The 22,995-nt window shown below is 47.4% G+C and overlaps 1 protein-coding gene across 6 annotated transcripts in view; it reads left to right on the forward strand.

Moving 5' to 3' along the window:
• The window catches only part of ADAMTS9 (ADAM metallopeptidase with thrombospondin type 1 motif 9), an 86,644-nt gene extending 67,938 nt beyond the window's left edge, over positions 1–18,706 (forward strand). For 4 of the 6 annotated variants that reach the window (XM_055804283.1, XM_055804285.1, XM_055804284.1 and 1 more), the window contains 10 exons: positions 4,961–5,131; positions 6,621–6,815; positions 8,802–8,934; positions 9,175–9,269; positions 9,429–9,523; positions 9,618–9,751; positions 11,221–11,312; positions 13,244–13,348; positions 15,413–15,507; positions 15,817–18,706. In XM_055804283.1, the coding sequence (XP_055660258.1) occupies positions 4,961–5,131; positions 6,621–6,815; positions 8,802–8,934; positions 9,175–9,269; positions 9,429–9,523; positions 9,618–9,751; positions 11,221–11,312; positions 13,244–13,348; positions 15,413–15,502 (1,110 nt within the window). In that variant the 3' untranslated portion in view covers positions 15,503–15,507; positions 15,817–18,706. Of the gene's footprint in view, positions 1–4,960; positions 5,132–6,620; positions 6,816–8,801; positions 8,935–9,174; positions 9,270–9,428; positions 9,524–9,617; positions 9,752–11,220; positions 11,313–13,243; positions 13,349–15,412; positions 15,508–15,816 lie in introns of those variants that run through there. The other 2 variants (XR_008747236.1, XM_055804286.1) reach the window with 2 other exon arrangements.
• The last annotated feature ends 4,289 nt before the right edge of the window (positions 18,707–22,995 follow it).

The raw sequence follows: 22,995 nt of genomic DNA on the forward strand, positions 1-22,995 counted from the left end.
ATGGAGCTTCCAGCTCTGGGGAGCTGACTCCTGCGTCACACAGACTGCAGAAGAGGCAACCACTCCTATGGAAGGGATGTCCTCGTCACCTAGGGAGAAAGGGAGTGCTCATCATGGACCCTCCATGGGGATGCCGGGGATGGAGAGGGGCAGAGGATCCTCCCATGCCAGGTGCATCAGCCTCCCTGCAAAACCATTGCTGGTCCCGGTGGCAGAGCAGCAGGGACTCAATCCTGCACCCTTTCAACAGCAAAGGTCTTCTGGGGGTGCACGATCAGAACCTGATCCTGGTTGCCCTGGTGCCTGCAGTGTGCACAACCGGGGAGCAGAAGAACTATGCATCGAACGGGGATCCGGCTTTCCTTGGCAGTCAGGCTGCTTTTATATTGCTCCTGCGTGGCCCAGGGAGGTGTGGAAGGGGGACCAAACTGGCCGAGGACCCTTCCTCTGCCAAGACAGTGTAAAGAGGCCATGGTGTAAATGCAAGGCAGGGCCTCCTGCTCCATTAAAAAAAGATGGAGAGGCACTGCCAGGTTCCAGCTCAAAGCCTTGGTGTTCGCAGACACTTCCAGAGCCTGCCTTTATTGTGCCACTAAAAAGAAAAAAGAAAATAAAAAAAGGAAAGAAAAAAAGGGGGAGGATAGGAAAAGCAATTTTAATGATGAGAGAAAAAGCATCTCACGCATGCAGAGGCTGCACAACTTTTTCACCGCAGCAAGAAAAAAAAAATCAAGGTTAAGGCAGCGCCTGCTTTGCTGTCATCCTTCCCTACGGGCTCGTTCATGGCTCCTTACTGCGAGAGCACCCCAGACTGCAGGCAGCGGGTGCATGACTTTATTGATATCCCCCTGCCCGTGGTACCTTGGCCTGACGGGGGTGGTACAAACAAGTTTATCTTCATCTCCTCGGTCTCAGCAGCACTGGGAAGCTGGGTTTATAATCCTGTGTAATGCAGCCAGCAGCACAAGAGGCCGGGGGGGTCTGTGCCCCGTTCCCACCTGCCAGGGAGCCGAGGTGTGATGGGAAGCAACAGGGAGTGAAGCTGAGCTGACCAAGCAGTGGTACCCAATGGAAGCATCCCAGCCTGGAAAAGAAATGTAGGAATGGCTGAGGGGCTCCAGCAAGTTCCTTGCAATGAACTTTTGCTTTTACAGAGCCCCTTAAATTTCTTCAGCTAATACATTTACAGGCAGCAAAGTAGGTCACCAAACAGCATGCAGTTGCAGTCCTTACCCAACAGTTTAATTAGCCCTGTAATTAGCTCCTACCCATCCTTTCACCTTCTTTCTCTTATTTCTGCAACTTTTCAAACCAGTGGTAAGAGGCCCCTGCCCTAGCAAGCCCTCGGTGGGAAGTGGGTGCTGATGTTTTCCTAAGTTTTCCAGAGCTTCCCATTGCACTGGGAAATATTTAACATGTTACAAAGATTTTTTGTTTGTTTGTTTGTTTTTTCTCCCAGGGGAGCTTTGCTAGGGATGTGGGCTGGAAGTGTCCTCACCCATATATAATCATTAATAGAAACATGCATGACATGCCCAATGTGAGCTCGCCTCCTTGGCTGACTCCAAGCCACTCTTCCTCTGAGCACTTATTTTGTTCTGATGTACCTCGGAAAAAAAGGAATAGCACCTTCTCCCCAGCCATAAGTACTGGCTGCGTGTTATTTATAGTGAGGAGGCAGATTGCATTAGTATTCTCTGAGCAGGGAACAGCAATGAACCCTAATTGACATGAAAGGCGGGATGTAAAATAACATCCCAGTGCTGTCTTGTTCTTGATTTCTTATCTTTAAAGGGAATCTGTTGAGAGGGGGGATTTTTATTGTTCTTCCTTCTTGTTGTTTAGAAAAAAGTTAGTCTTGCCAATGAAAAGGAATAGGGAACTTATGGGGAACCATTTATTGCTCTCTTGGTGTAACACCATTAATTAGTTGTTCTCAGTGCCCACACCAGGGAGAAGAGAGTCAGTAGAAAGGGCCTTGCTAATGTCAAAGTAAAATTCAGACCACGGTCACAAAGCAAAAGGGAAAACTGGGAGAGAGAAGGATTTGGTGAGGCTTTTTATGAACTTCTGTGGAAGGACACTGACTCTGGCAGTTGCAATTCAGTTCTTGAATCTTTGACATTTGCCATTTGGGGGAAATTGTGCCATCCTTGCCTGATTAGGATTGCAGAGTTACCCAAGGCGTGTTTGAAGTGTTCATGGCATGGGGTTTCATTTCATCTCTGTGTCAGATTTTGGTTTTTTTTTTTAAAAAAGAAAACAATTAATGCTTTTGCAAAGCAATGCCTTTGGGATTTTTTTTAATTGCTATTATTACTCTTCTGAAACAGTTGCAGAAGTGCTTGAAATGGTCCTTAATTTGAACTGCCAGGAAAATAGTTCAGAATTTGGGAAATGAGGCAAAAGAGACAAATATTGTCAAATGCCTGACCTGTTTTTCAGCTCTTGCTATCAATAGCTGTTATACCCTGGGCCTGCTGTTTTATGTGAGGTTTAGATCAGTCATGAACATGAGATTTCATACAAAATCTATCACCATATTAAAAGGAAAAATAGCCTTTTCATGCTAGCTGAACTGTCCACTTCCTACATGAATGATGTTTTATAACCTTGGGGTGGCTGATTGGAACCTCTGCAGTGTTTCTCTTTGATTTATTTTATGGCGGTCTCACTGTCTTCGAACCATATTTAATATATCAGTGGAATTATTTTAATTGCCAGTTGTCCCTAAAAAATACAAATAATCAAGCTTTAATTTACTGATGATGACAAAATGCACAGAGCTGGCTCAGGTTGATTTGGCCATACAACTGTTATTTGCAGAGAAACCCAAAGCAGGCCTGGTGTGTGCCTGAGAGTGTCAATCTGTCATCAGCAACTAATGATTTTAAATGAGGATGGGCTTCTGATACGATGGCTCTTCACGGCCAATGTCAGAAGGTGCATTGATGGCATAGAGATTGCTCACCCTCTTAAAATGGAGAGCCAATGTGCTTTGCAAATTTAGGCTTAAATATACTTTTAGAGGAGGAGACAAAATCAGCCTTGTTTTTTCCCACTCCTTGCAAGGTGCCTCCTTTGTCTGTGAGTAGTGGAGGGCTGGAATGATTCACCTGGTGACCAGGTGCTGGGCTGATGTATGGCAAACCAGAGACAAGAGCTTTGAGCATCCATCCCATGGGCCCACTCCCCCTGCGTGGGAGTCCCTTGTTGGCAGGGGGCAGGAACGCTGGGGTTCACGGTGCCTCAGAAGAGGGGGCTCAGGGAAGCTACATGATGATGGAGCACTAGTGGTGCCTTACTGACGTGCAACAACCCCCTTTCAGATTTTACTTGCATAACAGGGACATATCAGAGAAGGGCAAATAGAGTACAGTTTGTTTGCTCTCTGGGGAAATTGTGCTCCAGCAAATTCCTCCAGCCCCCATAGGATCACTGTGTTTCGGCACAGACCTAGAAGGAGCTTGACTCCAAGGACTTAAAGCAAGAGAGTAAATAAGGTTGAAAGCACACGAAGCCCTTGGGGTCTTTTGGCAGACTGCGGATTTTGCAATGTTGACTGTTGCCTAAGAGCTTCTAAGTTATTTTGTCGGAATAAATGCTGCTTTGTGGGGCTGCCTCTCCTTCCCCGTCCCCCTCCACTTTGCTCAGTTACTAAATATTTACGACCAACATGATGTTGCGCCCACTGCAACTCTTCTGGTTTGCTGCTCCTGCCATGGACTGATCTGATTTTTCAGTGTTCTCACAGAATCTGCAGTCTTGGTTCTGACAGCTAATTACAGAAAGGGGGCCTGACGGTGCCTGTGTTTTACAATTAGCTGAACCCACTAATATCTTGCTAGTTGTGGGCCAGCCAGGAAAGTAGGAGCTGCTTCAGGGAGGCTGGAAACGATTTTTGGAGGGTGAGACTTTAACTAGATTAAACTGGCACAGTCCTCCGAGCCTAGGTGACTTCAAACAGTGTTACTGTGCAGATAGGGATGGTGTGATTGAATGTTTTATCCTTTTCCTTAGGGGAAGACATTTCCTGCACGTTATGTAAAATGATTATTTTCATGCATTTTTCTCCTTGTTAATCCTGTTAGTTGAAAGTGTTAGAAGTCCATTACAGGCGATAACTTCAAGAAAATAGGGTTTTATCCAGACAGCTGCTCTTATGCTGACTTATTTTGGTTTATGTGTGTTTTTTGTAAGATGCGCTCTGAGTGCAGACCCATTCCCAGGAGCACAGCCTCACAGCTGGGCTGGTTTTTCCAAGAGAAAGAACCGAGTCCTTAAAGTCTCCAGAAGCCCCTGGGAAGAGTTGTGCTCAGCTAGCACGGGTTGCCCTTAATACCAGCAGGACAGTGTTTAAAAGAGAGCGAACCCATAGAGCTGCCTCCAGCGCAGCAGTTGCAGAGACGTGCCCTCACACCGTGCCAGGACAGTGCTGCTGCTCGCCCACCAGCAGGGACTGGGGAGGGGGGTCCCCCACACCAGCCACAGCCAAGGTGTGACAGCGTGTAGTTTGGAAGGGGGGGGTGGCAGGGCTGTCATTCTCCAAGCAGCTATTTTTACTAGGGGCTGAAACGATGTGGGTTGGCCCTTTTCTTTGTTGCCTTGCCCCATCTCCTGGCCCGGCATGCCCACCCCTTCATCTTGTGGTCCCATCACAGCTGGATCCCACATCTGCCCCATCCCAACAGCTGCTGCCTTGGATTCTTCTCTCTCCCTGCATCTGCAATTTGGTACCTCCAAAGGATGGGAGCGGTTTGTCACTGGCTGCTCCCACAGCGCCTGGCACAGCGGGGCCCTGGCCTCGAATTTGCACCCAGGTGGTACCAATGAGAGATGCCAACATGGGGCACAGAGCCACCTGCTCGCCCGGGCCACTGGGAGGAGGGCTCTCTCCGCATGCAGATTAATTTGCTGAAGTCCCTCATGGGTTGCATGAGCCATTGTTTCTTGCAAACAGTGCATGAAGACGTGCGGGGAGGCGTCCCGGTACCGCAAGGTGGTCTGTGTGGATGAGAACAAGCAGCTGCAGAACAGTGGCTACTGCGATGCCAGCAAACGCCCCCCTGAAATCGAGAGCTGCGGGTTGCCGCCCTGCGAGTACATCTGGATCACCGGGGAGTGGTCGGAGGTGAGTCCCCATCCCTGTCCCCGCACAGGGACCACACCGCTCAGCACCGGATCACACCCTCGTTCCCTTGCCGCCAGCTTTGCTGAGATATTGCAAGCCAAATCAGCAGGGGCAGGGCAGGGCTGCGTGATTTAATTATTATTTTTTGGTTTGTTTCTGTATGTGATTTCCCTGCTGGAGAGAAAGGAGCAGTGCTGTGGGAGAAGACCAGGATACTAAGACTGAACGCCAGCATGCTCAGAGTCCTAGCTAATGTCTAGAGGCAATTTTCTTCCAAAGCACATTGTGTTCAGCAGGCAGCCTCTTTGCTTTTGTGTAATTTTATTTCATCTATTTATTTATTTATTTGGTTTTATTTCCATCCCCTCCCAGGGGGCTCCAGGGCACTGTGAGCTGTGCAAGGGTCTGGGTGAGCATCCTGGGGAAAGGCGAGCCTGGATGTGGCCATGGGGACATGTCCTTCCTCGGTGCCATCTTTGGCAGGAGCGAGGACTCGGTGTGAGTGAAGGCAGCAGGTTTGCCCTCACGGCTGGGAGAGGGCTCGGCAAGGAAAATAGATGAGTTTTCTTTGCAGCAGGCACTGCACGCGGGAGGACCCGGGCTAATCTCAGCCTGTTTCCTTCTGCAGCGAGTGAAGGATTACTTTCCACTTGGAGGAACAGCAGAGGGAAATGACAAGGCAGCTGCTGACACAGCACTGATTAAAAAGAAAGAACAAGAAAAGAGAAAAAAGAAAACATGCCAGGACTGAGGGGGAGGAGAGACAAGCCACCCGAGATAGCGCAGGAGGGAGAAATGCAGAGAGATGAGAATTTCTCAGAGCAGCCTGGTCTCCTGGATGGTTTCCTAAGAGAAATATCAGGGTGCCTGTGAGGCTGGAGCCCTGGCTGCCCCTTGCCCAGCTACCCTCCACCCAGTACCACACCTGTGACCCCCAGGAGCACTCGAGCCCATGAAGACAGAGGTGGGCGAGGGCTCACGGAGCCAGAGCTCAGCTCTCCCCAGCTCCTACTCAGCCTTCTGGTGAGGAGGTCAGAAGCACTGTTTGTCCTGTATTTACAAAGAAAACCTTCCCTTCCTTCCAGTTGCTGCCAAGTACCTGCAATTCAGGGTCAATTTTGATCATTTTATGTGTATCCCCACAGGGAAAAAAAAAAAAAAAGAAAAAAAAAAGAGAAACCCCAAATCACAGAAGCATTTCTGAGTTCCCAGGGATCTTCTTCTCCTTTTTTTGCCCAGGAACCAACCTGGACTAGGGAGTCCTGGAGCAGCTGTAGGGGCAGCACAGGGAGGAATGGGGTGCTGGAGGTCAGTGTCAGGTGCCAGCCCACTTGTAGCCACTCACAGTACTCATGGCTGGCTTAAACAGCTACTGGTGATCCTACGGAGATTCTTGCCATCTTAAAACCTGGCAAGCCTGCTTTTCTTCCCCATTCCAGGCAGCCTTCCCAAAGCATATGGTGCTAACAGGCGCTTCCTCTGCCCACAGTGCTCCGTCACATGCGGGAAGGGATACAGGCAGCGCCTCGTGTCGTGCAGTGAGATTTACACTGGGAAAGACCACTACGAGTATGGGTACCAGAACACTGTCAACTGTCCTGGCACGCAGCCACCCAACATCCAGCCCTGCTACCTGGGGGAGTGCCCTGTCTCGGCATCCTGGCGCGTCAGCAACTGGGGAAGCGTAAGTTTGGCAAACTTCTTTTTCCTTAACCAACAAAATTGCAACAAACGTTTTTCTTTACACTAGAGAAATGGTCTGAAGGTTTGGTGGGGGAATGTTTAAGAGCTGCATAAATTAATGTGATGAATACCCTCGTGCAGCAGCAGCCCCAGTGTGTGTAGGGCTCCGTGCTCCAGACTGAAACCCATCGTGTTGGGGAGTCCCAGCAGCTACAAGCAGAGTCATGATTGCTGAAAATTCGGATGTAGCCAAAATTTGTGGCAGTGTTGACAATCATGCTGAATGCTTAGTCAGAAAGTGGAGTCACCGTCAGAAAACAAGGGTTGGAAAGCCCTGTGATAGAAGGATTGATGGATAGCTGGCAACTGGGGTTGATCCCACTTGGCCATGTGTATGAGCAAGACTTGGGAACCACCGGTAAGCCAAAACACTGGTAATTAGAGCCTTAAAACCTTAAAGGTTTTTCTTTCTTCGCCTCTGCTCCCCCTCTCACCCTGCCCCCAAATGCTGGGACAGGGCAGGGGAAAGAACTTTGCCCTTCTGCCAAAGTTACTTGTGTCAAGCCTCTTCTGGGGCCTGAACTACAAGATCAAATTTTAGTTAAGGCGGTAACATTTCACTTCTTTCGGCTTCTGACATTCTTTGAAATGTGGTGTTTCTCCCATAAATTTGATGTATTAGCCCAGCTTAGGCATTCGTGGGAATTTGTCAAACCTTTACGAGGCTATGAGGGTCAAGTCAAGCAAAATGCAGTGGAAGCTGTCGCAGTAAATGGAAGAGCTGTTTGAAACCAAAGTTCCTCCTGACCCATAGGAAGCTTCAGTTCCTGCCTGCAAGTCAGGGCAGAGGAGTTACAGCAAAAGAGCTCAGCCTCAATTAATTGGCATTTTCCCTCAGAATTTCAGTGCAAAATGTCCAACTCGTTACTACAACTTCATTGCAAAGAGTATCCATTTCAGAGAGCAAGCCCTTCCTCCTCGCTTTGGACTGCTGAATGTCCCAGTGACTATCCAGGGCCATGACCCTTCTCATCTCTGTTTTTCAAAGGGATTTAATGTAAAATACCATCACCTTTGATGGGCAAAGAGTCCTGCTCAGCTCCTTAGTTAAGTTTTATGGATTTGGACCTGATGAAGTGTAATCGCCACGCTGCAAATACCGTGAGCCGTTGAAGACAGTCTCCTTCATGGTGTGCTCCTTTAGTCTAATCAATTCTAAATAGATGAGCAGCAGCGTTTTCTTGGCAGGCTAACCTGGTACCTGTAGGAAGAGCTGATTTTCAGTTCTCAAGTACTTGAAAGAACAAGTTGCAGAGGCGGAGCAAGATGCCACCCACCCCATAGCCTGTGCTCAGCAGCAACTAGCCTGGACGAGCTGGTAGCTCAGTAACTCCAGTAGCTCGTGCAACATCAGCCTTAAGGTTGCCCTTGATTTGAGCTGTTTGGGTATGACCCAGCGTTGGCGCAGATTTAGCCATTTTTCCAGAGAGTGAAGGGAGACGGGGTTTGGAGGCTGCAGTTTTTTGGTGCAATTTGGATAGAAAATAACAACCCATGTCAGGTTTGTTCAGAGGCCCCTGTCAGTGACCCAAGCAATGTCTCCAAGCCAGCAGGAGAGGATTTATACCTTTCAGGCCTTCTGCTGAACACTCCTCTCTTGTACCACCTTCCTAATGTGAAAAATAAACAATTTCACTTGAGCTCATGGGTTCACCTTAACCAACTTCCTCATACAGTAAAGTGTGGAAGTGCTAAGCAAAATATGGTAGCCTTTCTTGAACTAATTAATGATGATTATAATAATAATGAAATTATTAATAATCCAAGAGACTACTGATGTGATTAAAATCCAGCCAACGTTTCCACATTTTGCAGGACGGGGGCTTTTGCTGCTGTCTCTTGATACAAGGAAAACCATCTGCCTCTGTTCTTCTGGAGCCCAGAAACCTCTGAGATAAAATACAAGTGTCTGACTTCTGTCTTGCAGTGTTCTGTCACCTGTGGCATCGGAGTCATGCACCGGTCGGTGCAGTGTTTGACAAACGATGACCAGGTCAGCAGCCTGTGCCCTGCAGATCTGAAACCTGAAGAGAGGAGGACATGCCACAACGTTCATGACTGTAAGTCTGCGGATTTTCACCTTCCTTTGCCTTTCTCTTCAGCATCTTTTCCCATCAAACTCCTAGAGATATGCAATATTACCAAGCGTTGGGAGCCATCCAACTAAGCACTAAGGCACTTCAGGGAAACCTCTTAAAAATAAGCAAGGCGTTTTGGTGCTTTAGATGCCTCATAATGTTACAAAAGAAATTCTGATGTACAGTTGCTCAGTGACTACAAGTATTTCTGTTTTGTTTCAGGTGAATTACCAAGGAGTTGCAAAGACCTTAAAAACCTCAAAGGTGTCACTGAAGATGGTGAATATTTCCTTCAAGTCAAAGGAAAGACATTAAAGGTGCATTTCAGCAACAGACTGATAGTTAATGCATTTCCTAAAGGTGCAAGAGGACCCTGCATGCACTCTTCACTTCTGCTCTTGGATTTTCTATCTTTGGTTTTCTCAGCGGTCCCTTTGAACATGATGCTTGACAAAATTCTGGCTTCTCTCTCTCAGGTGTATTGCTCTGGGATGCACACTGACAGCCCAAAGGAGTATGTGACCCTTGTAAATGGGGATGCAGAGAATTTTTCAGAAGTGTATGGATACAGGTAAGAAATCCTTTAATCCTGAGCTTCACAATATTTTTATTTTCCTTGGCAATATTTTCCGGTCATGAGTAGAAAGGGTTTTCTTTTGATTTAGATTGCATAACCCGACTGAATGTCCGTATAACGGGAGCAGACGAGAAGACTGCCAGTGTAGGAAAGATTACACAGCAGCTGGGTTTTCCACCTTCAGCAAAGTAAGGCTGGACCTGAACACTATGCAAATAATAAGTGAGTAAAAACAGGGCCTTGCCATTAAAAAAAAATGTTTATTTTACGCAAATGTAGCTGTAACTACAAGCAAGCAGTAGGACTCTAGTGAGCTATATTCCTGAGCTCTCCTGTTAAAAGCTGCTTCCTTTAAACTTGGTCACCTGTTTGCTGCTTTACGCTTAGAGACTGCAACTTGAGTACATCAGAGATGCTCATGCTAATTCTCTGTAATACAGGAAAATATTAAGACAGTTGCTGGTGCATCTGCTATGCAGAATGAATATTTGCGTGCTCCCGGCAGGCCGGTGTATTTTCAGAAGGTTTTTATTTCCAGATTGGACTCAGACAGAAAGCTTAACCGGGGAGGAGCTGCCCCTCCATTTTACCCACAGATGTGTCAGGAGATCCCAGTGCAGGGGACTCCACTGGGGATGGGATGCTGCTCCCTCTGGGCCAGGGCAGAGGAGGCTCCTGGCAGAGCCAGACCATGGGGAAGTAACTTGGACTGAGAGTGATGGAGCTGGGGCCCTGGATTTGCAGGGGAGGAAGGGACTGTAACTATGCAATATAAGTGATACCCTGTGTCTCTCATCATTGATGGGAGCTGGGAGCCATCCTGCTGCCAGAGAGCCCACGGCATCCCGTAGGGTTACAGTTTCAGACCCCCTGACTCCAGGGATGCTATCAGTTTCCAGCAAATGTTTTAAAAATACAACATACCGTTGGGTGTTCATTCAGTAAATAGCAGAGATTTTTTTAGCGAATCAAAATCCTTCCTTGTAAAATGACACTTTATCTGATAAGGGTTTTTTATCACTTAATTTTCAAGCCCTGAGACCTCCCAGTCTATCCATCTGTAAAAGGCTACTAATAGTCTGTAAAAGCTCCTAGGTAAAGATCTCAATGGAACCACCCTCAGGGAACCTGATACCAGCTCCCTTTGAATTTCAAAAGGATCTGGGCACCTACCCCTGTCAGGCAGGAGCTATCTCACATCCCCATCTAAATGAGTCTCGGTTACTTCAGATCCCTCCAGAGCAAAATACCCCAATTCCCTTTGAAACCCGGACCCCTGGGCTGGGGCAGCCGGAGAGCGCAGAGATGGTTGTTTGCCTTTGTTTAAGAGGAGATTTAGGAGGTCCCCATGCCTTCTTGAAAGTGGGGAATTTTCTGATAAATAAAAAACAAGTCAGGGGGTCGAGTTTTGTCGTTATTTATACTTCGGCCCTAAATCACCGATGTGCTTAAACTGAGCTGTAAATGTTGAACATGTCCGTGTCCTGCTGAATTCAGTGCCCATGTGCTGGCAGTCACATGTGGGATGAATTGGGGGATTTAATACTAGAAAACCACCAGTCTGACTCGCAAGATTAATGTATGAAACCAGCTTTAGTGAATTTAAACATTAGCGAAGAGCACGTTTACATTTATTTTGTCTCTTTCCCTGCATCTATCTTTCTGTGTTATTCACCAACTATTCTCCACAGCGACTGATTTACAGTTTGCACGGACACATGATGGACGACCTGTTCCTTATGCCACTGCTGGGGACTGCTACAGCGCAGCCAAATGCCCACAGGTATTTGACAATAGCATTTCATAGGAATTGGTGCCATTTGTTATGTTCAGGCCCTCTGTTAATTACTGCTGATCACATCAGCCCAACCTCTGTGAGCATCACATTCTCATCTCAGCCATGGGAAACTTTTCCTTTTGTCTGTGCAGAAAGTGTTTTGCATTTTCCATATGGGAAAATGACAGGTCGTTATCAGGACATTCCCCAGGGCCTCACTCAACAGTAAAGGAGAAAAGGAGGAAGAAATAAGCTGTGGGAGAAGGGCTGGGCTTTGCATGCGTAGGTGAAGGTAGGGGATCAGTCCACGGCAGGGCTCAGTGGAAGCGCTGGGCAGGGGAACAGCAATGAATCAGGCTGTCAGGATGCCCTCCTCTGCGCTCTGCAACCTCACATCTCCTGGCACCACCAGAAATGGGTGAGATAACCCCTCTGGATGGAGGAGGCAGCAGACAGACAGTGGGACTCCTGCCATGTCATCTCCAGGGGAAGAGGCCCGGGGACAGGGCATTTGCAGGAACAGGTTGCTGCTGGGTGGACACAGCCCGTCTGTCAGAGACCACAGTGGTGCTGCCAGCTGCTGCCCCACCATCCCCGTGCCCAATGCTTATTTTCACTGCAACACGGTGGGACCGTCACTCACTCCACTTTGGGGCTGGCAAGATGCTGACAAAGTGAAGGTGGTGCCTGCACATCAGGGCAAATCCAGCCTGTCCCAGCGCCGTGAGGTGCCTGGCCATGCAAACATGGAGAGCGGGGCACAGGCTACGTTGCCTCCTCAGTAGCTCTGGCAGGTGATCTAGGACATTGTAGCCCAGTGGCTTGGAAAAAATACGCTTTCTCCAAAGTCTTTAGGAGACTAATATAGGTGGCTTGCTCGGTGTTCCCAGCACACCTAGCTTTTGTGGAGCTGGGGGATGATAAGTGATATGTTTGGATAGTTCAAGATAGTGGGTGGACCGTGTTTGCAAAGGGCATTAAGCAGCGAGTCGCAGCAACAGACGGCAGAGGGCAAACCCCTCCATCTCCTTCCCTCCCTGCTTTCAGAGCTGACACTTTCCTGCACAGCTCAGCGGCTTAGGGGTTGACTTCTTACCTCAGGAAGGCTCATGAATGTTAATATCCATCCACCTCACCCAGACAGTTTGCTCCTCGCAGAAAATCGGCATTTCCAAGGCAGGCAGTTCGAGGAGCAGAGCTAACAGCCATCTGGTACCGTGCAGCCGTGCTGGGCTGTGGGTCAGCCTGGGGATGTGTCCGAAGGGTCCCCCCCGGGTCCAGAAACGGGCAGGGCTGGGGTCCACCGTGGGGGTGAAGGGGAAGGTTGGGGGGCTGTGCATTGGATGCAGGCATAGCCCTTACTTTTCCATCCATCTTATGCATTTTGAGACAGGGTGGAGTGAAGCGAAAGACATTTTTAAGAAATAAACGAATGAACGAGTTTTGATTTTACTGAAGTTGAGGCCGGGGGGGGGGAAATAAACCCAGTGGAAAATAAGGAAAATAAGGACAAGTGTGCCCTCTCCAGTTGAGGAGGGAGCAGTGAGAGTGGCTGCAGCACATCCCTGGGGTACCTTTCCCATCAGCTGCTGGAGCACGTCAGGCTCCACAGTTTGCCGTGGAAAAGCCGAGAATGCCCTCAGCTGGCAAACGGCGAAAAAGCAGCACAAAACTGAGAAAAAGCAGTGAAAAACTGAGAAATCAGTACAAAGCCAAGATAAAACCCTTCCTTCCCTGCAGCCACCAGCGAGAAGGAAATTCCTAACCCGAGACACTCTGTGATTCCTGCAATCTGTGCTGATCACTATCAGAGCGATGGGGAAAATTCCAAACATTGATGGCAAGATCCTATTAGGAAAGTGACACCGTGGCAAGCCACAGGAGGCCAAAGGATGGCTTTTTTGGAGGCTAACTGAGCTCATCTGCTTGTTTTTTAGGGTCGCTTCAGCATAGACCTTTACGGGACAGGCCTGTCCTTAACAGGAACAGCAAAGTGGCTCTCACAAGGGAATTACGCGGTGTCGGAAATTCAAAAATCCCCAGTAAGTTGTGATTTTAATTATGGTTATACCCACTTAAAAGAAGTTTTTAATTGCCACGTTGTCTTCCGTGGCAACATCTTCCAAGTAGAGACTAACAAAGAACTAACATCTGACATGAAAGTGTTGCCCGTAACTGGGGGAGGCTAGTGGGTTTAACTTGATCTGAGTTATTGCAATTAATTAGTGAGTCTGCTTAACCGTGAAGCTGAAAATGCTGAGTGCTGTGGGGCAGACATATCCTTAATTAGTTGTCCGAGATGTCCAGCACAGAGCATGCACCATGTGGCAGGCAGGACCACGGAGTCAGGGCTGCCTTGACCTGCCAGAGAGGGTCTGGGTGCCAGGTGAGTGCTCTGAGTAGGAATTATTCCCAAAACATTGCTAATGAAGTGTGGAGGACGTGGACCTTCCCACTGGGCTGGGTTTACCTTCCTGGGGGAGGCTGGAGTCACTGGTGCTGCAGTGGGCTGGGGCTGCCCCACTGCACGCTGCGCCCTGGGGCTCTGTCCCCCGCAGCTGCCAGGGGCTCTGCGGACCGAAGGCTTCCAGGTAAGCCAGGCAGGCCTTCAGAATCACCCCACAGCCAAATCTGAGCTTGGACAGCTTAATGTGCTTGCCTGTTAACACCTCCGTCACTGTGTGCCTTCACGCTGTCTCTTCTGTGTCATGTCCTGAAATTGGAGAAACCCAGGATTGCTTTTTTGGCTCTTACTTCATGTGAGTCATACTGATTGCCCCTGTTAAAACTCTCCTAAGGAGGTCACCATAATCATTTAACAAAAAACAATTTGCAAAATACCTTCTCCTGGACTGCTTTCAGTCTCCCTGGCTCTGGAGAGCCCCTTGAGCCCGTAAGCCTCGTCAGTGCTGGTGCTCTTGAAGGAGAATTAAATGCTACTGGTCTGACCATGCTGCAGCAAAGCATCCACCAGTGCAGGTAGAAGAGGACCAGTACCCCTGTATGTTAGTTCTGGCAGGTGCTTTGCTATTCTCCACTTCAGAATGGAGAAGCCCAGGCAGCTGACTGGGGTTGCGGAGAGCAGACACCATCACAGGTGGCAGAATTAAAACAAACTTTAAGGGACAAGGAGTCTAAGAGACAATTCTTACTTCCATCATCCGGTGGCATCTGTCAAGTGCTGTTTCAAAGGTGTAATTGCCCACAGGAGTGGAAGAAAGGCATAGTGGGAAGAGATGATAGCAGCCTGCTGCAATCACAGATCAATAGTGTCAAGGGCAGGATGGAGCTCGTTTAAAAATAAATGCTTTGTGCAAGCTTGCCCTGCACTTAAGTCCAATTTTCTGGTAATTGAGGGTTGAATTCCTTTCAAGGACTGTCTGTCCATTGCAATGACCAAGAGGAGAAAGACTGCAGAGGTGGGATAAAGGCGGCCAGATGGAGGTATTAATCTCATGACTCAAGCCCAGCGTTGCACCATGCTTGCTGGGCTCTCCTGGAGACTGGACCAACCCCAGGACCACTCCACATTTTCCTTGGTCTCTTCTGGCTGTGGAAATGCAGAGTGAGGGGGGATGGCACCTTTAGCGAGCGGCATAGCATCACCCCTTTGCCTTCCCTTGCGTCTTGGCTCTGGAGCCACTCCAGGGCTTTCCCTTCCAAATGGATGTTTCTTGATATTGCCTACAAGTATCCTTCCCGTGCCCTTCATGTGCACAGGCACAGCTGAGGAGCTGTTATTGTCTAGGTGTGATTTTGCTCTTTCCACTCATGACAGTTACTCACTGTGGGGCAAATTGGAGAAAGCAGATACCCTTGAGATATCCCTTCAAATGGCCTTCTCCTTGGGCATCTTTCAACTCCATAAATCAAAACTGCCCTTTCTTATTTGTGTTCACCATCTGACCTGCTAGCACTAAAGAGAATTACATTTGCATATGTTTAAATATAATAGTGATTTTGTAGATTGATTCAGGCATAATTTGTTTCCCTTCCAAGACATTTTCTATTAAAATCCCTGGCTAGAATAACCTAGATCTGGCCCTCCTGCAGCATGGCATTCCTGAGCCCTCACGTGAGATGTTATTTTCTGGTTTTGCCTGCAGGATGGTACCAAAGTAGTAGGAAAATGTGGCGGTTACTGTGGGAAGTGTACTCCATCATCTGGAACAGGCCTCGATGTTCAGGTGTTATAGCGATGGTGAGTTCCCAGCTGCTTCTACATGAAGGGAAATCTTCCCCGAAACATCCTGAAGAGGCAGAACAGGCCACGCTTGCAAAGTCGGTGACAGCCACCTACCCGAGCAGCATCCAGGGATGGGATCTGGTGCCCCCAGCCCTTGCTTCCCCCAGTAACCCTTAAGGGTGTAACACTGTCAACTGGAAACGCACTGTCCCACCTTGCTGGCACCTGCTTTGCCTCCGCTCTTGGGCCAATCTCGCTAGTTACAGGTTTCAGAGGCAAAGATGATGATCTCTCCCCAACGTGCACCTTGTCTGTATTTTCCAGGTTCTCTGAGAGCAGCCAGCGGAGATGAGATGGATGAAGGATAGCGATGCAATACCTCTGCCTTCCACTTTTTTATCTGTTTATGTGTGTATATAGATCGCATATTCTTAATGTACAGTATAATATTTATGTTTGGAATTATTTATTTTGATTTAATATTTTTGTACGTAAAATCATTATATTAAGGCTGCTTTTACTATTTTTATTTTTTATTGTTAAATCCTGCAGTCAAACCACTGCATTTTGCGTACTCTACATTATATGTAGCATTATGACAAGTGATACTTTATTGTCACTGTATTCAGTTGTTTACTTTCAATCAGTAATTTTCCTTCAGTTATGGGCTGCTTTGGCCCTCTATGGTGCTACACAATCTGCATAGGGGTATTTTTGGCATTTCAATCTGTCTTTATGTAAGGAAAATATACAAGATGTGCTTAAATTTTATTTTTAGGGATTAGGCCAACAGCACTCAAGGAAAACATGACAATGAATACAGTGCTAGTTGCATTAGCAATCTTTATCTTTTAGGTATGTTTTGAATTTCACATGACCTCTGTGGCCAGTGCTAAAAGCGCTGGTTTGGTGCTAACGTGATATTTATTAATGCTCTGTAGTTTTAGTTAATCCAGTGCCTTTATCAGTGAAAAAGGGAAGAAAGCAGAAAAATTGTCAGGTGATTCAAATAAATGAAGATCTACCCCAGGTTTAGGAAAATTCCTCTGTGGGTGGATCTTCAGCTCGAGCCCCTTTTTCACAGGGCTCTGAAGTGAACTTGCTTTTTAAAAAAAAAATGTATCTTTGTCTCCTAATTGCATGTGCCGCTGTGCTTCCTGGCTCCATCTGGGAGCGGGGTATTAACTCATCCCAGACAGGCTGATCGGGCCATATGTTTCCCTGGGCTGCGCGCTGAGATGCGATGCAGTTTCTTACGGACGTTGTCACAAAACCCTGACCTGAAGCTGAAAGCATCCCTGCCCTGTTACCTCCCCATGGGGCTGGTGAGGACCACAGGGCCCGCAGCAGGGGATGGGGGACAGCAAGTACAGCCCAGCCGCCCCTTCCTCTTGGCTGGGGGACTCCACTGCAGGCACCTGCAGCGTTTCCCCAGCTTCCTACTCACTCACAGACCATCTGCAAAAGGGAGGCTTCAGTGCCAGCTCTGCCTTGTTTCAACAAGATCACTCTGTACTTACAGATAACTCTGTCCCCCCCCTTTCAAAAACAAGCTGCTTTACACCTACTTCTGTATTGCTTCAGATCTTCCTGGTAAGGCATCTGTGCTCCTTGCCTATCCGCCATCCCATGTACAACCAGACCTTTAGCATTGGCTTATTTATATATATATATATATAAAAAAATTGAGGAGACATCTCCCATAGGCGCTGAATGCGGCTGTGTGATGGCTCCCGCCTGTACATAGCCCGCCGCTTGTGGCATGACACGTTTTTGCAGAGCTTCGTAGCACGTTGAACGGGGGTGATGTGACCAGATTATTTTTGTAGTCTATGACTATGTCCCTTATCTCTTTCTCCACAATTTTACTTAGTGATAGGAAGATGCTGCCCCTTCACCTTATATGTCGGGGTAGCCAGGAGCACAAAGTACAAGGAAAGGAAGCTTTTCAGCACAAAATTGCCAGCAGTTTGGAAAACCAGAGAGGCTTATCTGCTACTTCAGATAACTTTGAATTTTGGATGCAAACGGTTCACAAACACGCAACCTCAGGATCTTGTGTGAGTCTTTTGCAGAGCTCCCCAAAGGATGTGTAATCAGTCTGTTACTCAACAGTCAGATCAATCGTGATGAATGATCCGACCCCTGGATTCATAACCCATGTGCGTGCCGGGCTGTGTCCAGCCTTCAGAGCGAAAGCTGTCAGCCTGGCAGTCAGGGATCCACTGGTCCACGTCAGCCGGGAGGCACCTCGCAGGCAAAAGCAGGGCTGTGTTACAGTCCAGCAGCCACAGAACTGCTGCCCTACACGTGTTCCCTGTGTGCCTCTGCTGCTCTTACTAATATTCAGACTTACGAGGAGAGAATGAGACTCTTACCTGTAATCTGGGGGGTTGGGCTTAATAGCGCATCAGTAGATGTGATCATATCTTAGAAAGGCTGATTTTTCACCTGTGTTGTATGTCTATGCATAGATTCTACCTTTCTGAGAAAAATGCCAAAAATACCATTTCAAAGGTGAAAGAAAAGGGAAAAAGGGAAAGGGGAAAAGGGAAAGAGAAAGAAGAAAAAGGGAAAGGGGGAAGGAGTAGTAATGGAATAGTGATTTTTTTTTTTAATGATAATTACTTATGTAAACTTCTGTAGGGGAAAAGGGAAAATTGCACTATGAACTTGAGAAAGAAACAGTGGTGCTTAGAAAGTACAGGCTTATTATATTTTCTCTAATGAAGTGAATGGCTATTTATAAAAAGAAATATTATTTTGACCTGTACACATTCATTTCTACCGTATAGTTTCATAGCAGCTATTAACAGAGCAAGAGAAACCTAAAAAAAAACCAACCAAAACTAAATAAACTAGAAGGAAAAAAAAAAAAAAGATAGATCACTGATCCTGTGGTTCATTAATGAGCTTCATTAAATAGGAGCAGACTTTGAGGACCAGAGACATCAGACAATCCTTGTTCAGGAAACAACTCTGGGGGTTGTATATCAATGCCATTATTTTTCTACAAACTGGGGGTTTTTTTGGAAGCACTTTCCTGTACAGTGTTTCTTTTCTTTCTGCTTATACTCAAAAGGAAATGAAAAGACTCATAAGACATGTCTGTATGGTCTTTCTGCATTTGCCATCATATTTCAATACCTGTGTGCTATTATAGAGGCAAAATACTTTGTACACAAGGGAATAATACATTGAATGGTAAACATTCCTTTCTGTGCTGGTGTTTATTTCCAAGATTTGGGTTCCTTGCTTGGTTGTCCCACGCAAAAAGAATAAGGGAGGGTAATAAGGTTGTTTATATATATATGGAGCCCTGTCCCAAGCCCACGTCGGAGTCTGTGGACCAGGAACTACCTTGGAGAATACCCACAGCCGTCCACTCATGCCCTGCTGGTCAGATAGACTGGTAGTCCCCAATTTCTGTCCAGGAGAGGAGCACCCTGAGGTACAAAACATACACGAGCACATCTCAGCTGTGCTTTGTGCACTACGTGGATGTGCCTGGTGACAGGCTGATGCTGCCATCCATGCACCCAGGGCATCCCCTGCCATGGGACGATAAGGGAACACAACGGTTCATTTTGCAAATGTTTTTGAAGGGTGAGCTGGGATACCAGACCTGGTCCACACTGCTAGCAGTGCTATTTAAAGAAATGTGCAAAAAAAATACCAACTTTTCTAAGTCTGAAAAAAAAGTATCAAATATACAAAAAAAATCAGGTAGAAGAAATCTGGGTTAAAAGGAAGCGAATGTGGGAACCAGCTCCCAGGAGGGCAACCAAGTGACAGACTGCAGCCAGAGTCTTGTATCACCTCTGCCCCAGAGGCTGCAGGTAAGAGCAAAGAAGCTGCGTTTTTCTGTCCTCGCTTGTATGTTCCTTATGCTTTGTCACAGAAAATGCAGCATATCTCTTAGTGCTGGCAGCTCCAGCCTTTTTCAGCTTCTGGTTTTCAAGTCCCAAAGGAGAGAGACAGCACAAGAAAGGTACCTTAAAATTCTGTCAGATGCAGAAAACGGAACATGCAGTATTTCAAAAGCATGATTCTTAGTTTAAATGACCAATATGTTAAAGGTATCTTTCTTTCCTATAATTTTTCTTTAATGAATAATTATAAAAATTCTAAACATGAGATGCAGTTGGAATTAAGCCAACCATGGGTCTCTGCACAGCCACTGAATCATACCTAACCTTCCAGCCCTGCAAAATGAAAGAGTCATTTTAACACTTTTGATGCTTAGGTCCAGCTATTCTATGAAAATTACAGCACTCTTCTGCAGCCTCGTTGTACAGCTGATGAGGACTAATTGCTTCAGAGGTGATTGCCTCATCTCTTCAGTGTCCTCTTCTGCCCCAATAATGTGCTTTTTTTCCTCTATAGAAAAATAAAATGCATTTTTTGGAGGCTGTTGGAAACGCGCATCTCAAGGAGATAGTGTTAAATCAGGACATTTGCTAGACATCCTTCTCCTGCATAGGCATGCCTTGGAAACCGGGGAAATGCCTTGAAAAATGAGGAGAGGCAGAAAAGACCAAGGAGGGAAGTCTGGGCTTGAAAGACTATTTTCCACTGGGACACTTCTGAATGTGGTCTAGTAGGTCTTTCCAGCATGACTCTTCTTACCAGACAGACAGCTGAGGGCTGGCTTAGAGAAAGCATTTGTGCTGGGGGAAGGGCACTGAGGTGATGCTGTTCTCCCATCCACCCGGCAAAGGCACAGACTGTAGAGGAATGAAGGCAGTGGGCTGATTAGCATTGATAACATGCAGCTGTGGCCGTGCCTCGAAGGCAGTGGGTTGATTGACATGGGTGATGTACAGCTGTAGCTCGTTCAGCTAAGTAGTTAAATAGCCCTGAGGATTGTGGGAGGGGGGCTGGATGGAGGAGTAGTGTGGTCTGGCCTCTGGAGGAAGGTGAAACAGCAAGGACAGTAGAATCTGACTGACAGTAACGCCTTGTTGCAGCCTGATGGCTTGCTGGTGCTGCAGCAACCGGTGTTCAGCCCAACCCGGGAGTCGTTAGCTGAAGCAGCCCAGCCCACACGGTAAGCTCTCCCATCACCTGAACTCTTCAAATCAAGAACTCTTCAAATCAAGCCTTTTTAAGGAATACAGTTAAGTTCATCCAGCAGCCACTAACCTTTAGTAGCTGTTGGTCATTTGGTGGGAAGGGATGAGTCCCTTTGCTGTACAAGTTCCTGAAGGCAGCTCTCCAGTTTGCACTGTGCTGGAGGTGGGAGCTGATGGCCAAGAGTGGTGCCTGTCCATCTCACTGCAGTGTTTTCCAAGATTTTTGCCTGTGCTGGAGTAATCCAGGCAATTGGAATTGTAGCCTTCCAGAAGCAGATTTAATTGACAAGTTTCTGACCTCTCTTTGCAATAGTGAGATGATGAATGCTAAGAAGTTATTTTTGGCCTTCACAGAAGAGTCTGAGTTTCCACTTCAAAGTTGGAATAATTTTTCAGCTATTTTATATTACCAAACATAAGGCACAGTTTTTGAAAATCAAACCAAAGAGAGAATAGTGTTTTGACCTAACCCATATGGTTTTTATACTTTATTTCCTGGGTGGGTTTTTTGTTTGTTTGTTCCAATTAAAAAAAAAAAAACCAACACAAAAAAACCCCAAACAACAAAACCAACAAACCTGTGAAATTTTCCATGAAATGACTGCTGCCTCTCTCTAGTTATAAATATTACTTCTGAAGTGTTTGGAGACATGAGCTGTTGACTGTAAGTACGGGGAGATCTGATGTAGGTACCATTTTAAGCCGAGGGAAGGTAGAAGTATGTTTCTCCATTGTGAAGCTGATTCAGGTCCTTCAGGGCAGGGGCTGGCTATAAAGTGCTGAGGCCATGCACGTCAATCCTATTCCACCAGGAAAACATCAGTTCTGCTGGGAGCATAAAAGTCCAAATTGTTTCCAAGTTATGTCTCCATGCGGGTGTGGGCACGTGCCTGGCTTTAATGCTCCTGCTCAATCCGAGCTGCCAGCAGTGATATCAAGCTGCAGCTACTTAAACATTTGTTGGTAGTCAATGTCTCCATCTCTGAGAAGACAGGATGAGGAGAAGAGACGGAAGTCTGGAGTAATCTCTGAATACAAACCTCTTTGTATGCAGGGCAGAGGGTGCAGGGGGAGGCAGGGCTCTGTGTATTTTCTCTCTTAAAATCATTACTTGGCTCCATTCATATGCTTATAAATTCTTCATCCTTCTTTCATCTGTGACTACATTTCAGATGAGCAATTAAATTAATCAGGTCTTTGCTGCATTGTCCTTTACTAATCCATCCTCACTGGCTTGCTGACCTTTCTCTTTGAAGCTATTCACTGCTTACTGCCTGCCATCCCCCAAACCACGCAGAAAGGAGTATTTGCTGTGAAATGCTTTAATTGCTCCCACTCACAGTAGCAGGGAAGCAGGAATGGCTCCCTGCAAACTGACTGGGAAGAACAAATGTGTCCAAGTTGGCTGCTCTAACGAGCAAATACGAGTGGGGGCTTATTTGCTCCCATGCCTCTGTAATTCCCCTGGCAGGTGTGAGTGAAGCCACCCGCACCAGAGGATGTGAGCAGGTACCTGATGCTGCCAGGGGCTGGAGCTCTGGCCTCATACATGGCTTGGGCTCCCGGGATGAAGTTGTCTCAACTCCAGGTCTCGGGTTTGACTAGCCCTGAGGAGCAGGGGCCAGATGTGTGGTGGTGGGAGCATGCAGCTGTGCACTTGCCCCTGAGGCTGACACCTTGCCGGAGCTTAGCTGGAACAAACACGTACCCACTGGCGGCAACCTAGCCCTGCTTGAGAAAATGCAGCTACGGATAGAACACACCCGCATTAGCTGAACCGGCAAATAACTGAGCTCTGAAATAATAAACCGCATATGGCGTGGGCCAGGCTGCGCAGAGGTTTGCTCCCTGGCAGCGGCAGGGAATGGCATGGTGGGGCAGGGAAAGCCTTGCCTCGTCAGGGCAGAAGCCGGTGGCCTTTTCTCCCCATCTCACTGCGGCTCAGCTGCTGAAGGTCTTTGCTGCCTTCCTCTCTCCTTCACTGCTCTCTCCCTGGGGCATCCCTGGGCGGACCAGGTCTTTTCAAATCCGAGTGTCTCAGGACAATCTGGATGAGCGGCACAGACGACCTAAGGAAATCGCAGCCAAGGGCACTACAGCAGACTGCCCTGCTGGCTCTTGCTGGAGCTGCTGTCCCATCCAGGCGAGGCAAATGGAGAGGCGATGCCCTGCAAATGCATTTCTTTTAGAGATATTGCTAAATTCTGCTGACTGAATTGTGTAAAGTGGGGTGTCCTCAAGTCCTTCCAGTGGCTCTTGTCAACAGCTCTATAGATACAGCTTCATCCCACTCCATGTGGGAAATGGAGCGGGTGCGCCTTGTGCTGGTGTGTAGCTCACTTGGGATAACCCCTGAGGGCTGCCTGCCCGAGGTGCCTGGGACAATCAGGTTATATCCTGCTCTTCAGCATCTTTCCTGCACGTTGTG

This window comes from Falco peregrinus, chromosome 5 (assembly GCF_023634155.1).
Source record: "Falco peregrinus isolate bFalPer1 chromosome 5, bFalPer1.pri, whole genome shotgun sequence".
Lineage (NCBI taxonomy): Eukaryota > Metazoa > Chordata > Aves > Falconiformes > Falconidae > Falco > Falco peregrinus.